Source organism: Neltuma alba, unplaced genomic scaffold (assembly GCF_004799145.2).
Source record: "Neltuma alba isolate B1F8T4 unplaced genomic scaffold, ASM479914v2 tig00012481_pilon, whole genome shotgun sequence".
NCBI lineage: Eukaryota > Viridiplantae > Streptophyta > Magnoliopsida > Fabales > Fabaceae > Neltuma > Neltuma alba.
The window spans coordinates 60,952-73,119 of record NW_021636956.1 but is presented as its reverse complement, the minus strand read 5'-3'; the positions used below and the strand labels follow the sequence as shown (position 1 = coordinate 73,119).

Here is a 12,168-nt window from a genome sequence, read left to right as displayed (position 1 = left end):
CCATCTATGCATCTAAAATGCCGAATGTTCTTTTTCATAGCTCTGTTTAAACTCAGACAAAAGTTTGAGTATCAGGTATTTGACAGAAGATTCTCGCTGGATATCTAGTTTTAAGGCAAGTGGAAGTTTTTGTTGCGCAGTTCTTCCGCTGTGCACTAAATGGTTCCTTTCAAAAGAAATTTAAATAAAAAGAGGTGAGAAGTATGAGATGAAAAATGAGTATAGGGTATTTGTTATTTAGTCTGAAACTCAGTCAAGGACATTGTTGGGATTGGACAGATCTTCCGCTTAGAATTTTTTTATTAATATCTTTTGGTAATCATCTGCCCTAGTTGAAAACTAATCTTATTAGCACGTCCAAGCGGAGGTTCAGCTCTTGATATTCATAACATCGTCGCAAACTTGAAATCCCAGTAATTTATAATCGTAATGCTATCAATAGCATACACGGAGCAGTGACATCATAACGTTTGGATAATTTAAAATCAGACATTGTAAGTGGCTTTATAATTAATACTACCTCAGATGAAAACAAATTTGCCAAATGGCAGCCTTCACATCGCCTGCTAAAGGGCATATATGGCCAGAAGTATATGTTCAACGCGTATCCAGAAGCATGAATGTGCACTGGGGATACAAAGTAAATCATATTAACTAGTACTTCAATTCAGAATATTTCAGAATTAACTCTTACGAATTATTCTGAAGATATCAATTCACAGAGACTTGAACAGTAGATTGTGTCTAATGTTATCCCACAACTATTTTTTTCAAACAAAAAGAATCAGGGAAGATCCAGGTGCCCTATAGATCAGTTGACAACAAATCAATCATTTTTACCACAGGAAACTGCCCCTCGCGAAACTCACCAATAATCCTGATGCCATTTGGAAAAAGAATCAAGAGCAACCCTCATCCATTCATGTCTGCATCTTTCAAAAGCCTCCGGCACGGTCAGCCAACTCCTGTTTCTGGTACTTTGCTCAGGCCATGACTCAAGTTCTTCCTTGACAAACAAAGCAAACATCGCTGCTTTACATAAACCTTCTGGACTGAATTCATCCTGATGCGTCTTACTCCTAAATTCATAGTACCCCAGAAAATCCTGGAGCACAACGACCATAAGCATTAAAGAACCAGCAGTCTCATTTACAATTAAATCAAGATACTAGGAGTTCCAAGGTGTAACAGTTTTATAGTAGTGATAAAGATCAAAAGCATGCCAACCACGTTGATAATACCACTATCACGTCATACCTTTGACTTTTAGTCATCATAAAGACTTCATTCCATTCATTATATCGTGTTCAAAACTAATCTACTCCCATGCTATCTAGTTAAGTCTTATTCCACAGGTTAATGTTGACTCCAGTGCTTTCAATTGTACGAAGCTAAACCGAGCTTATTGTGAACCTCTATGGTTATTATCTACGGTGACAATAACATATAGAATGACAAGCGGGTATCTCAGTCAAATATGCTATCCAAATTCTCACCTAGAAACCTTGCAAATACTCAATTATATACACAGAAGCTAAAAATTATATTGATAAAATAAAGAAGCTAAAAATATAGTCAAATGAAAGTATTTTACCTTTAGTTCTCCTCGAACACCTGCCTCTTCAATAGCTTCTCTTACAGCTGCCTCTTCAACAGTTTCATCATTCTCCCAACCTCCCTTCATTTGAAAGGAGAATCACAGATCAGGTTATGAAGTTGCCGGCAGTTATGGTGGGGAAGCAAAATAAAGTTTGACAGCACGGTGTGCTATTTAATGGAGGTATCAAAAGTGAATGTACGCCAAAAAAGTGACCGAAGGACCATAAAAGCAGATAACAGTGTCCAAGGGTGCCAGTAGTTTAGTGTACAAATTTACAATCAATTTACTATGAGTCATCTAAGGGCCTAAAGTCAGTATTTTAGTGCAATAAATAATATCTAGTCTATTGCATTATTTTAATCAGGAAATTATAAACTTCACACCAATTAGTATTACGGACTTCAACTCTTCAAATCATTGTGGGCACAGCCATGATGACTTAAGACACGAAGGGAGACAAAACAAGCCACCAAACTTCACAAAATCAAAATTAAAATTATTTTTCCATGATCGAAGTGACAACTATTTATCTGACTAAAGCCCTATCAATAAACAACTACAATAAAAAAAAATTGTAATCCCAATTATAACACTTCCCTGTGCTTCAACAAATTTATTGACCATTAATTTTTTGGGGATTACTAACAAAATCCTAAAATTGTCCCATTTATCTGAGAAGACAATACTAAGTCCCGGAGGACATTAAATCTTTATTAATTCTGCTCTTTCATTCTCATCCTCAAAGCAGGAAATCATTGCAGGCAAGGACTGGGTATAAAGTTTCATTACTAACTATAGTAGTAACTATTAAGTGACCCAGTCATACAACAATAATTAGAGTTACTAAAACTACGACAAATATATAAGAGAATATTCCAGAGTCCATACCTTCGGAAAAAGAAGACCTGGTCCGCTTTGTGAGCTAATCATGAGAACTTCAATAATCTTCTCTGAACCGGACTCCCCACTGTTATCAGAAATTCTATACCTGAATGGAATACATCTGCAACACAATAAGCAGCCTCCAAAGGTCAGATCTATATGTAGTTGCATGCGAAGAATATCACATCGCAGCTTTAATTCTCAGCCAAAATAACTTTTGCTCCACATACCCTTTTTTTTTTTTTTCCAGATTGTTCCACATGCTAAAAGCTGCTTCATTACACTCACAAGCAAATTTAAGCATTGCAATCTCAACGATTTCATTTCCCAACTAATTTATCCCTCAGCCTGCATAAATGTTTACTACCATATCGTGCCAACAAAAACACCCAATATAACACACCAATACGTCATTTTTAAAGGGATCACACTAAATTTACAAAGATGGAGAACAAAATTTGTTCCCCCATGCATCCCATAGAGCCTTGGAAAGGAATACCGCCTAGTGATACGCATCATCTACTCCTCAGAATGAAGCCAGCAATGAAAAAGGAAAAAAAAAGGTGAAGAAAAAATTAAAATAAGATCATTTTCCATATGCGTACACTATGATCTCCACGCCTTCACAACCAGTAAACATGTCCTCGTCGTCGTTTATGATGTAAATTAAAAATACGAATGGAACTGCCTCGTATTATACTAAGAAATAAAATGGTCGGCACGAAAGCTTATAGAAACATATCGGAACGAAATGACTGCCGTAATTTGCCAAAATTGTCCACGAAACATGTCCAATTGAACTACAGGATTCAAACGAATCCAATTAAAAAAAAAAAAACTTGGCCCAATGTATCGAATTAACCACATATTTTAATGCTATATAACACTACACACACACACACACACACATATATATATATATAATATTCCCAACACCCTTACCAAATCGAAAGTCCAAATTAATAGTCAAGACGGGGGAATCATCAGCCAGATCAGCCGCTATCAGCCTATCAGGAAGGCAAGATGTAATTTCTTAACCGAAAAGCTAAATCTATACATCGACACGTAGCTCCAAGCGAAAATCACATCTTTCCTAACAACGACGAACAAAGCCACCACTTTCTCTCTCTTTTTTTGGGGGTGCCCCGGGGGGGCTGCTTAGTTGGGGGGATCAATATTCAAACAAGCCCCGCATACCATATGAATGAAGAACGACAAAATAGAGGAAAAATCTGGAAAGCGTACCCGGCAACAAGGCGAAAACCACCCTCGTACCGCTGCTGAAGCCGACCCGTACGGGCCACCAAGTCAGACATAATAAGGAAGAAACCCAGTCCCTCAATTACACTACTCAGAATTCACAAGATAACAGTTATTCGCCATGAAACCCGATTGCAGGCACACGAAAATGAGAATGCTCAAGGCTGCACTAGATAACAACCCCGCCATTGCTGTCCATGGTTAGGCGGCAGTAATGGACGCTCCTTCGCATCACCAGAATGGCCTCCTCCGCAAACTTCTCCTTAGGGTTTGCAATCCATTGCAGAGAGAGACGTAGAGAGAGAGAGAGAAAGCAACAGCAAGCGAATGGTTGATTTAGGGAGAGAAAGCGCAGAAGAACGAAAGAAGGAAGCAACACGAAATGAATGGTTGATTTAGAGAGAGAAAGTGCCAAAGAACGAAAGGAGGAAAGGAACCGACTCCAACGGATCTGATCGGGGACGGTGAGGACGGTCATGGTCACGTGGATATGGTCAACACGTGGGACCCATTTGGAAGATCATTAATGTGTTCACTGGCCAGAGCTCTACGGAACATGGATCAATGAGACCATTCATGTAACGACACGTGGAATGTGGCAGGGCTCAATCCATTGAAAGATGTTTGATTGGAAGGTGTATTGATGAAGCGACATATGCGCAGCATTGGATCGAAGCCGGTGGAAGAAGTCAGCGAGAGGCCGTTATAAAAGGTAAGGAGTGTTTGCTTTCGCGGAATAGACGGGAAGGAACGATTTAATGTGGGGATTTTGTAGGGCCCTCTTGCCCTCTGGATCTCATAAATAAAAGAAGGTTCTTGGAGCCTTGTCAATTTTCATAATGATTTTTGAGTTAATATATTTTTCATCTTTTAAATTTACACTCATCTTAGTTTTGGTTTTTTAAATTTTGAATTACAGGTTTTGGTTCTAAAGAAACAAAATGATTCTACTTTTTATTAGATTATGAGAACTAATATCATAAATGAAAAGAAACTTAAGAGACTAAAACCTATTATTTGAAATTTGAGGGACCAAAACCTATGGTCTAAAATTTAAAGAACTAAAACTAAAAGAAAAATAAACTTGAAAGACCAAAGTTTGTATTACCCCATGATTATTTTTTTTGGTTTTTGGAAGAGCATGACTAGTTGGATTTTCTTAGCAGTTTTCAAAAAATATTATTTTTTTGATAAATCATGTCTAATTATTTCACATACAAACATTAATCAATGTTTCTTGAAGTTATTTAATCACTTCAAAAAATTCATTAATTAAATATTTTTATTGTCTTAATTAATTAAAAATACCTCTTCTCCATAGACTTCTTGTAAAAAAAAATTGAAAAAAAATTATAGATAAAATTATACCACTAAAAAACTAGAGGTAAAATTGCATCTAAGAAATAGCATCAAGAAATAAAATTGTATTTTTTACCCAAAAATATTAGGTATCCATAAATAAAAATACCAGAACTTTACCAACAAGTTGTTAGCTGATCTAGTAAACAGCAAAGTCGAATTTTGAAAAGTGCACTTGTATCTTGAGCTTAAAGTGATTTGAAAATATGTTAAGTTATTAAAAGAAAAATAAAGGGTTAAGGCGCGCCCAACACCCCAAACCATTTTTCCAGGTGCGCCCAGTGTCCTAAACTAATTTTTGGTGCATCCAGTGTTTCAAACTAATTAAAACGGTGCGTCTATATCCCGAGTTAATAGAAATGTTATCTTTTACCATCAGCCCGTTGACTCAGCATAAAATTGACCAAGAAATCCTACCTGGCAAACACGTGTAATCTGATGTGGATAAATATTATGACTGAAAGATCATCCTATTTTCTCTCATTTTCTGTTATTGTAATGTTATTGTTTCTGCCAATTTTTACACTAAACTTGAAAAACAAAGAAAGAACACCATCCAGAACGATTGAAAGCGGAGAAGTTAGGGTTCAATCCTTACCCCCAATCTCTCGTCGGTGGACTGAGCCAATCGATTGAGGTGAGCTAGAGGACAATGGGAGAAGATGAGAATGTTGGAGTCGATGTGGACCACGGTAGGAATGATCTGGCAGTGGGTCCGGATGACATGGAGAGGGAGAAGGCCGTCGACGTGGAAGAGGAGTTGGATGACGTGGAGCTCGACGGAGATGATGTGGCCGGGGGGTCGAACTAGTCGGAGGTCAACTCAGATGAGTCGGAGGTTGACTCAGAGCTCGAGGCTGGGGATGGACGAGAGTTGAAGCAGAACCCATACGGTGAAACGAGTAAGTCCTGAAATATAATGTATTCATTGCAGTTTTGTTTTTTCGCAGGAACACGTCTAAATGTTTCAATCTCTTCTCTGTAACTTGAACCCATTCATCTGTGTACTGAGTAATAACTTGAACCCATGAAGTATTAGTGTTTGTTAGTTTCGTCTTATGAAGTGGTTTGGCTGAAGTATTAGTGTTTATCAGTTCTGTCTTATGAATTGGTTTGGCTGAAGTATTAGTGTTTATCAGTTCTGTCTTCTGAATTGGTTTGGCTGAAACATATTTATGTTTTTGAAATATGGTTATAATTTGTATTGAAATAGATGCTTCATTTGAGTATGAATATGAAGGGGGGAGGAAGAGTGCGAAGAAGAAGATTATGAATCTTCAGGGGAGGAGGATGAGTCCACGGAAGAAAACACTGAATCTAAAGGGGAGGAGGATATGTTAATGGAACAAGAATTTGGGCAATCTGAATCACAAAACGCACTATTCTTCAGCATCGGCATGACATTTGCCACTGCTGAAGAAATTAAGAGGGCTATTAACTAATATGCAATAGTAGAAGGAGTTAATCTAAAACTGATAAAGAGTGACTCATCAAGAACAAAAACTATATGTCAAAAGGACTGTCCTTTTGTTGTGTATGCTTCAAAAGAGCAGTCAAGTATGAGCATAGATGCCTTAGGGTTTTTAAAAACAAAAGAGCCAGTGCAAAGTGATTAGCTAACCACTTTAAGAAGAAGATTCAAGAAATGCCACAGTATAAAGCTAGCGAGATGAAAAGGGATGTTGAAATTGAGTTTAAGGTACATGTTAGCATTCATAAATGCAAGAGAACAAAAAGATTGATAATGGATGAAATGGAAGGAAGCTATAAGGATGAATTTCACAATTTAGAAGCTTATTGTAATGAGCTGAGAACTTCAAACCCAGGTTCGGATATTAGTGTTGAGGTGAGCAAAGAAGCTTTGGAAAATGGTAGAAGAGAGTTTAGGAGGATGTATGTATGTTTCAATGCTTGTAAGGTAAGGTCGAACAATTTTTTGGCAACTTGTATTTGTTGATTTTTCAATTCAATTGCTCACGTTATAATATATGTTTTTTGTCATTTAATATCAAGGTTGGGTGGAAGGCGGGTTGCAGGCTGTTTATTGGGCTAGATGGCACCTTTTTGAAAGGTAAAGCCAAAGGGATCTTGCTCAATGCAACTGGCATTGATGCAAATGACTGTTTGTATCCGATAGCATTTGGATTAACCCAACAAGAAAATAAATGCAATTGGAGGTGGTTTTTACAATGGTTGAGGCGATCACTTGATCTTGAGGATGGAGAGAAATTTACACTAATGTCAGACATGCAAAAGGTACGGTTTATTTTTTTTGGGATTGCAATATAATTTTTCAACCTTGTATTTGTTTGTTGTGAATGCAATATAATTTTTTGTTTCCTTATAAACAAATAAACAGTTCGGTGATAGGCATGCAGTAACCATGGCAACCATGCATATATATAAGGTTTTATTCTTCAGTGGCTTGTGAAGTCAGCAACAGACCCACGTGATGGGTTATACACAACACATGTGATTGGACATTTGAGGACATCTTCATTAGAATTTAATGGGTTCACGTTATTGTTGATTATAATATAATGTGAGCTTGTTTGGTTCTTTTTGTCTATTTGTATGGTTCAAGACAAGGTCAATAGAGAAGTTATATAGTGGTGAGGGACCACTAGCTACTCCTAGTTTTGTAACACACCGTTTTGTAGAAGAGTGAGAATTTTTTTTGTTTTATATGGTCCACGAGAGGGGACGTGAACTAAGAGATATTGTTGTACAAGAGATATATGTTTTATAACACAGTTTTATATGTTTTATATACTCAATGTTTAATTATTGTTTAATGACGTGCAGGGGTTACATTTAGCTATACTAGAGATATTGCCTAAGTTTGAGCATAGACTATGTGCTAGACATATCTATGCAAATTGGTCCAAACGTTGGAGGGGACATGAACTACAGAAGAAATTCTTCTCTTGTGCTTGGAGTACATATGAAGAGCAGTATGTGGATAACTTGAAAGACATGGAAGCTTTGAGCAAAGAGGCAGCACAATCAGTTCTGTCTTATAATCTGACACAATAGGTAAGAGCATATTTTTCTACCAAGTGTAAGTTGTGGATTGTGGACAATAATTGTAGTGAAAGCTTGAATGCTTGGATTTATGAGTATCAGTTTCTTCCAGTTATACGTATGTTTGAAGGGATAAGAGAGAAAATGATGCAAAAATGGGCTGATAGTGAGAAAGTTGCTAGCTTATGGAAGAATGAGTTTAGCCCAAAGTGTGTTGATTTATATGAGACAAATAGGAAGCTAGCTGCAGGTTGTAAAGTTGTGTTTAACGGGGATGATGGGTATGAAATTACTGAGGGCTCAGAGATTATGCACTTGCAAAGCATGGGAGTTGACCAGGGTTCCCTGTCAACATGCGATTTGCGCAATCTATCATGAGAAAATGGAACCCAGTAGTCACATCTCACAGTATTATCACAAGATGACATTCCCAGCTACATAAGAGACAAAGTTTCAACCCGTTAGGGGAAAAAATTCTAGAGCACAGGAAATTCCAGCCTATGGACCCCCCCACAAGTTTGCAAGTTGCTTGGAAGACCAAGTGTGAAAAGAAGAAGAATTGAGGAAGCAACAACGAGGAGGAAGAAAGGGATTGCCTAACAAAATGCCAGACAAGAGCATATTGTGTTGCCTGCCCCAACAATTGAGAAGTTGAGTAGGTCTGGTCCATATATTAGATGCAGCATATGTAGACAAGAGGGCCACAACAAGTCCACATGCAAGGATGTAATTTTCTTCTATGTTTATTGTGTTCTCACATTTCTATAAAACATTCTTCTAACAAATAATGTTTGTGACTAATGTAATTTTCTTATATGTTTCATGTAGCATCCTCTATCCACAAGCACAAATGTGACATAAAAGAAAAGAGGAAGACCCAGAAAGGATACAACAAACAGTAGTCAACAAAGTCAACAGACTCAAGAGGCACACTCTCAACCACAAAGACCAAAACTTCCATAAAGGAGGAGTGCCAACAAAAAGAGAGTTGACTATGGCATGGGAATTTCATTTGATGTAGAATCTGGAAGGGTTGTGTACAATGTAAGTTACTTAGACTTAAAGACTATGGTTTGTTTCCTTCTAACTTGCCTTTACATTCCTCATTTGATGTTTCATATATACTTTCCTTTGTATGACAGCCTGGAATGCAAGGTGAAGTTGTTATTGAAGAAGGGAATGCTAGAGACGACATAGATCATGATGTTGATCCTGTCATACGGTTTCCTATTCCGAATGAAAGGCACATGAGAATGCGCAATCTTCAAAGTTTTAATGGTGAAGAGAGGAGAATTTCATTCATTGGTGATGGGGCCACTGTCTTCAAGTTCGACTAACTTTCCGTTCAAACCAACGGGTCTGAGATGGGTAGGCCAACCAAGCCTCACTACATCACAACTTGAAGCACAACAAACGAAAAAGATAGCTGAGTTAAGGGCAAAGAAACAGTGACACCATGTACATCTTTTATGTACTATTTTGGTTTTGGTTTGAAGGCTAATCCTACATGTAAATCAAATATTTTGCTTTCAACACTTGCATATTTTGTTGCCATCACAACCTATAGGTCCTTACTGATGTAAATGATTATGGCATTACCAGCATCTCATTTTGTATTATGGAAATCATATTGATATTACATATTTTGCGTGACCATATTGTAAATGAGGTCTTCTGTCTATAATTCGCCTATGTTGTAGTGGAACAAGGACAACATATGCCAAGCAAATGTGGATTTTTCATTGGGAAATAAAATAATTTAATTACAACTGACAAAGTGTGAAGGCTGGTTAATTATAAAATAGATAGGAGTATATTATGTTCAAAATAACATTATAATATTTTAATAACTATGTTTAATATGAAGTTTCTAATTTTATCTTTAAGTTATATTTATAAATAAAGACATGTAGAAAGCTAAAAATACAAAACAAAGGCCACTGTAAAATTTGATCTTTAATATTTTAATAACTATGTTCAATTCGTCCAATGTTTGGTTTTATATAAAAATTGTCCATTCTTTTGACCTATACACAGGGTGATAATCAAAGTTTTTTTCACTGTAAGAATTGATGAAGAGCCAAATTCATCCAACGTTAATGTGTTGCCTTTGTTACTCCAAATTCGTCCAAACCATGTCTACCATTGAGACCAATAAGAATTAATGGCACATGATTCGTTTCTCCTAATTGCACAAGCCAAAACTGAAATTTGCCTCAAATGTAACTAATATACTTATTTGAAGTCACTGAAATTATCAGCTTCTTGTTCCCAGTGAGATTATTGCTGAAAATTGCCAATGGAAGTGTAAATAATATGCTTCTTGTTCCCAGTGAGATTAGCATTCAAATTTACATTCTGAACATCTACTTTCTTCCTACACATGTAGAACCTCATTCAGTATTTGAACACAGAACCTCATTCAGCTACCATATAAAGTAATAATGAACCTAACAAAATGAAGCATTTGTTCCATTCAAACACATTAGGACAATATCATGGTTCAGTGCTTGTTCCATCACATAACACAAATTTACATTCCCATCATGACTACCTTGAAAGGAATAAATAAATAAAACAAAACCAAGACAACAACAAAGCAAGTTGCAATATTTTCATCTTCTTTCTCCCACTTTCAGCTGCAGCTACAAACTTGGCATGCCTTCTCTCCATCTTGTTTAATTCTTGGTATATTCAGCACATCTCTGCACCTAACCCTTCACCCTCAAGTCTTCTTTTCAGCCTCAAATTCTCACCATACAGTGAGTCTATGTGACTTAATAACTCAGAGATCACTTCAATTGATCTCTGACCCATTTCATTATCATGCCAGCTAAAATAACCACATCCTCCTCCCTGGCAGGTTCAACAAGTCATCATCAATATCTTTTGCAAATTTGAATATACCTAGAATCAATTTATTTTGGAAAAATCACCACATTGTCAATATGAACTAAACAAATATGAGTATCAATAGCACTATAGCAGCAATGATATGACCAAGACAAGCTTTCATACAACAACATTTCTCTCAAAAAATGGCTAAAAGATTCAGCTTAACTTACCTGGTTGTATTTTCGGCACCCATAAAATCTTCTACCAGGGTTCTTCTCACTCCAAGCTGTCCATCTAGGAGCCAATGCACCACAGTGACAGAACCTTTTCGGCCCTTCATACTCTGTCTCCACTTTAACTTGCCTGACTAAAGAAATCCTTCTCCTGCTCGTCGCCGTTGAATCAAAATTTGATTCACCTATTGGAGAACACTTCAAGGATGATGAGGCCACCGACAAAGGATAATAGAATAGAAATATAAAACTAGGTTCGCCAGCAATGGAGGTAGAAGGCTTCAACGCTCACCTTTTGCCTCTCATGCTCTGAATCGGTTGAAACCTCCAACTTCGACAACGATGGCTGGGGAACAAGTTTGAACTCTAACTTTTTTCCCTTTCCTGCTCCTGATTGATCAAAACCTCCAGGTTCCTCGCCACCGACGGTTGGGGTCTTATGTTTTAATGGTCACTTTTTCCCTCTCTTATGCCGAATGCATCGAACGCTCCAGGTTTGCTCGCTAGTTAGCATGGTATAAGCTTAGCTCACCTTAATCGATTGGCTCAGTCTACCGCGAGAGATTGGGAGTAAGGATTGAACCCTAACTTCTCCGCTTTCAATCGTTCTGGATGGTGTTCTTTATTTGTTTTTCAAGTTTAGGCGTAAAAACTGGCAGAAACAATAACGTTACAATAACAGAAAATGAGAGAAAATAGCATGATTTTTCAGTCATAATATTTATCCACATCAGATTACACGTGTCTGCCAGGTAGGATTTCTTGGTCAATTTTATGCTGAGTCGGCGGGCTGACGGTCAAAGATAATATTTCTGTTAACTCGGGATATAGACACACTATTTTAATTAGTTTGGGATACTGGATGCACCGAAAATTAGTTTAGGACACTGGGCACACCTAAGAAAATAGTTCGAGGTGCTGGGCGCACCTTAACCCAGAAATAAACACCAAAACTTTTTAGTGATGCCTTTTGTT

The 12,168-nt window shown here is 37.2% G+C and overlaps 3 protein-coding genes and 1 long non-coding RNA gene across 6 annotated transcripts; 1 reads left to right on the top strand and 3 right to left on the bottom strand.

Annotated features, from left to right (window-relative positions):
- Window positions 1-634: 634 nt before the first annotated feature.
- Window positions 635-4,453, bottom strand: LOC114727519 (nudix hydrolase 16, mitochondrial). 2 transcript variants are annotated; one of them, XM_028914220.1, is made up of 4 exons: window positions 3,728-4,453; window positions 2,489-2,603; window positions 1,595-1,678; window positions 635-1,105 (listed from the first exon to the last, which is right to left on the bottom strand). In XM_028914220.1, the coding sequence occupies exons 1-4, from the start codon at window positions 3,796-3,798 to the stop codon at window positions 866-868; spliced, it is 510 nt and encodes a 169-aa protein (XP_028770053.1). In that variant the 5' UTR covers window positions 3,799-4,453; the 3' UTR covers window positions 635-865. The 2 variants fall into 2 exon arrangements, with proteins under 2 accessions (XP_028770053.1, XP_028770054.1); XM_028914221.1 differs by having other exon boundaries at window positions 635-1,006.
- Window positions 635-6,844, bottom strand: LOC114727521 (uncharacterized). The gene is made up of 3 exons (XR_003738585.1): window positions 6,833-6,844; window positions 4,782-4,788; window positions 635-804 (listed from the first exon to the last, which is right to left on the bottom strand). It is a non-coding gene; the product is annotated as an uncharacterized LOC114727521 (long non-coding RNA).
- A 1-nt stretch (window position 6,845) lies between these two features.
- LOC114727523 (uncharacterized) lies at window positions 6,846-8,503 on the top strand. Its single transcript, XM_028914225.1, has 4 exons — window positions 6,846-7,019; window positions 7,115-7,357; window positions 7,907-8,110; window positions 8,228-8,503. The coding sequence occupies exons 1-4, from the start codon at window positions 6,846-6,848 to the stop codon at window positions 8,501-8,503; spliced, it is 897 nt and encodes a 298-aa protein (XP_028770058.1).
- A 2,056-nt stretch (window positions 8,504-10,559) lies between these two features.
- Window positions 10,560-11,520, bottom strand: LOC114727520 (uncharacterized). 2 transcript variants are annotated; one of them, XM_028914222.1, is made up of 3 exons: window positions 11,486-11,520; window positions 11,191-11,344; window positions 10,560-10,981 (listed from the first exon to the last, which is right to left on the bottom strand). In XM_028914222.1, the coding sequence occupies exons 1-3, from the start codon at window positions 11,497-11,499 to the stop codon at window positions 10,820-10,822; spliced, it is 330 nt and encodes a 109-aa protein (XP_028770055.1). In that variant the 5' UTR covers window positions 11,500-11,520; the 3' UTR covers window positions 10,560-10,819. The 2 variants fall into 2 exon arrangements, 1 of the variants encoding a protein (XP_028770055.1); XR_003738584.1 differs by lacking the exon at window positions 11,486-11,520 and having other exon boundaries at window positions 10,560-11,032; window positions 11,191-11,479.
- Window positions 11,521-12,168: the final 648 nt, after the last annotated feature.

Excerpts from the sequence above, each read along its gene's own strand:
- LOC114727520 (XM_028914222.1), bottom strand. Across the intron at positions 10,982-11,190 it reads GGTGCCGAAAATACAACCAG|GGAGGAGGATGTGGTTATTT; the intron begins GTAAGTTAAGCT and ends TGAACCTGCCAG.
- LOC114727519 (XM_028914220.1), bottom strand. The coding sequence starts at position 3,798 with ATGTCTGACTTGGTGGCCCGTACGGGTCGGCTTCAGCAGCGGTACGAG. Across the intron at positions 1,679-2,488 it reads CAGGTCTTCTTTTTCCGAAG|GGAGGTTGGGAGAATGATGA; the intron begins GTATGGACTCTG and ends TTTCAAATGAAG. Across the intron at positions 1,106-1,594 it reads GTGTTCGAGGAGAACTAAAG|GATTTTCTGGGGTACTATGA; the intron begins GTAAAATACTTT and ends GTTGTGCTCCAG.
- LOC114727523 (XM_028914225.1), top strand. The coding sequence starts at position 6,846 with ATGGATGAAATGGAAGGAAGCTATAAGGATGAATTTCACAATTTAGAA. Across the intron at positions 7,020-7,114 it reads TATGTTTCAATGCTTGTAAG|GTTGGGTGGAAGGCGGGTTG; the intron begins GTAAGGTCGAAC and ends TTTAATATCAAG. Across the intron at positions 8,111-8,227 it reads GCAAAGAGGCAGCACAATCA|TTTCTTCCAGTTATACGTAT; the intron begins GTTCTGTCTTAT and ends TATGAGTATCAG.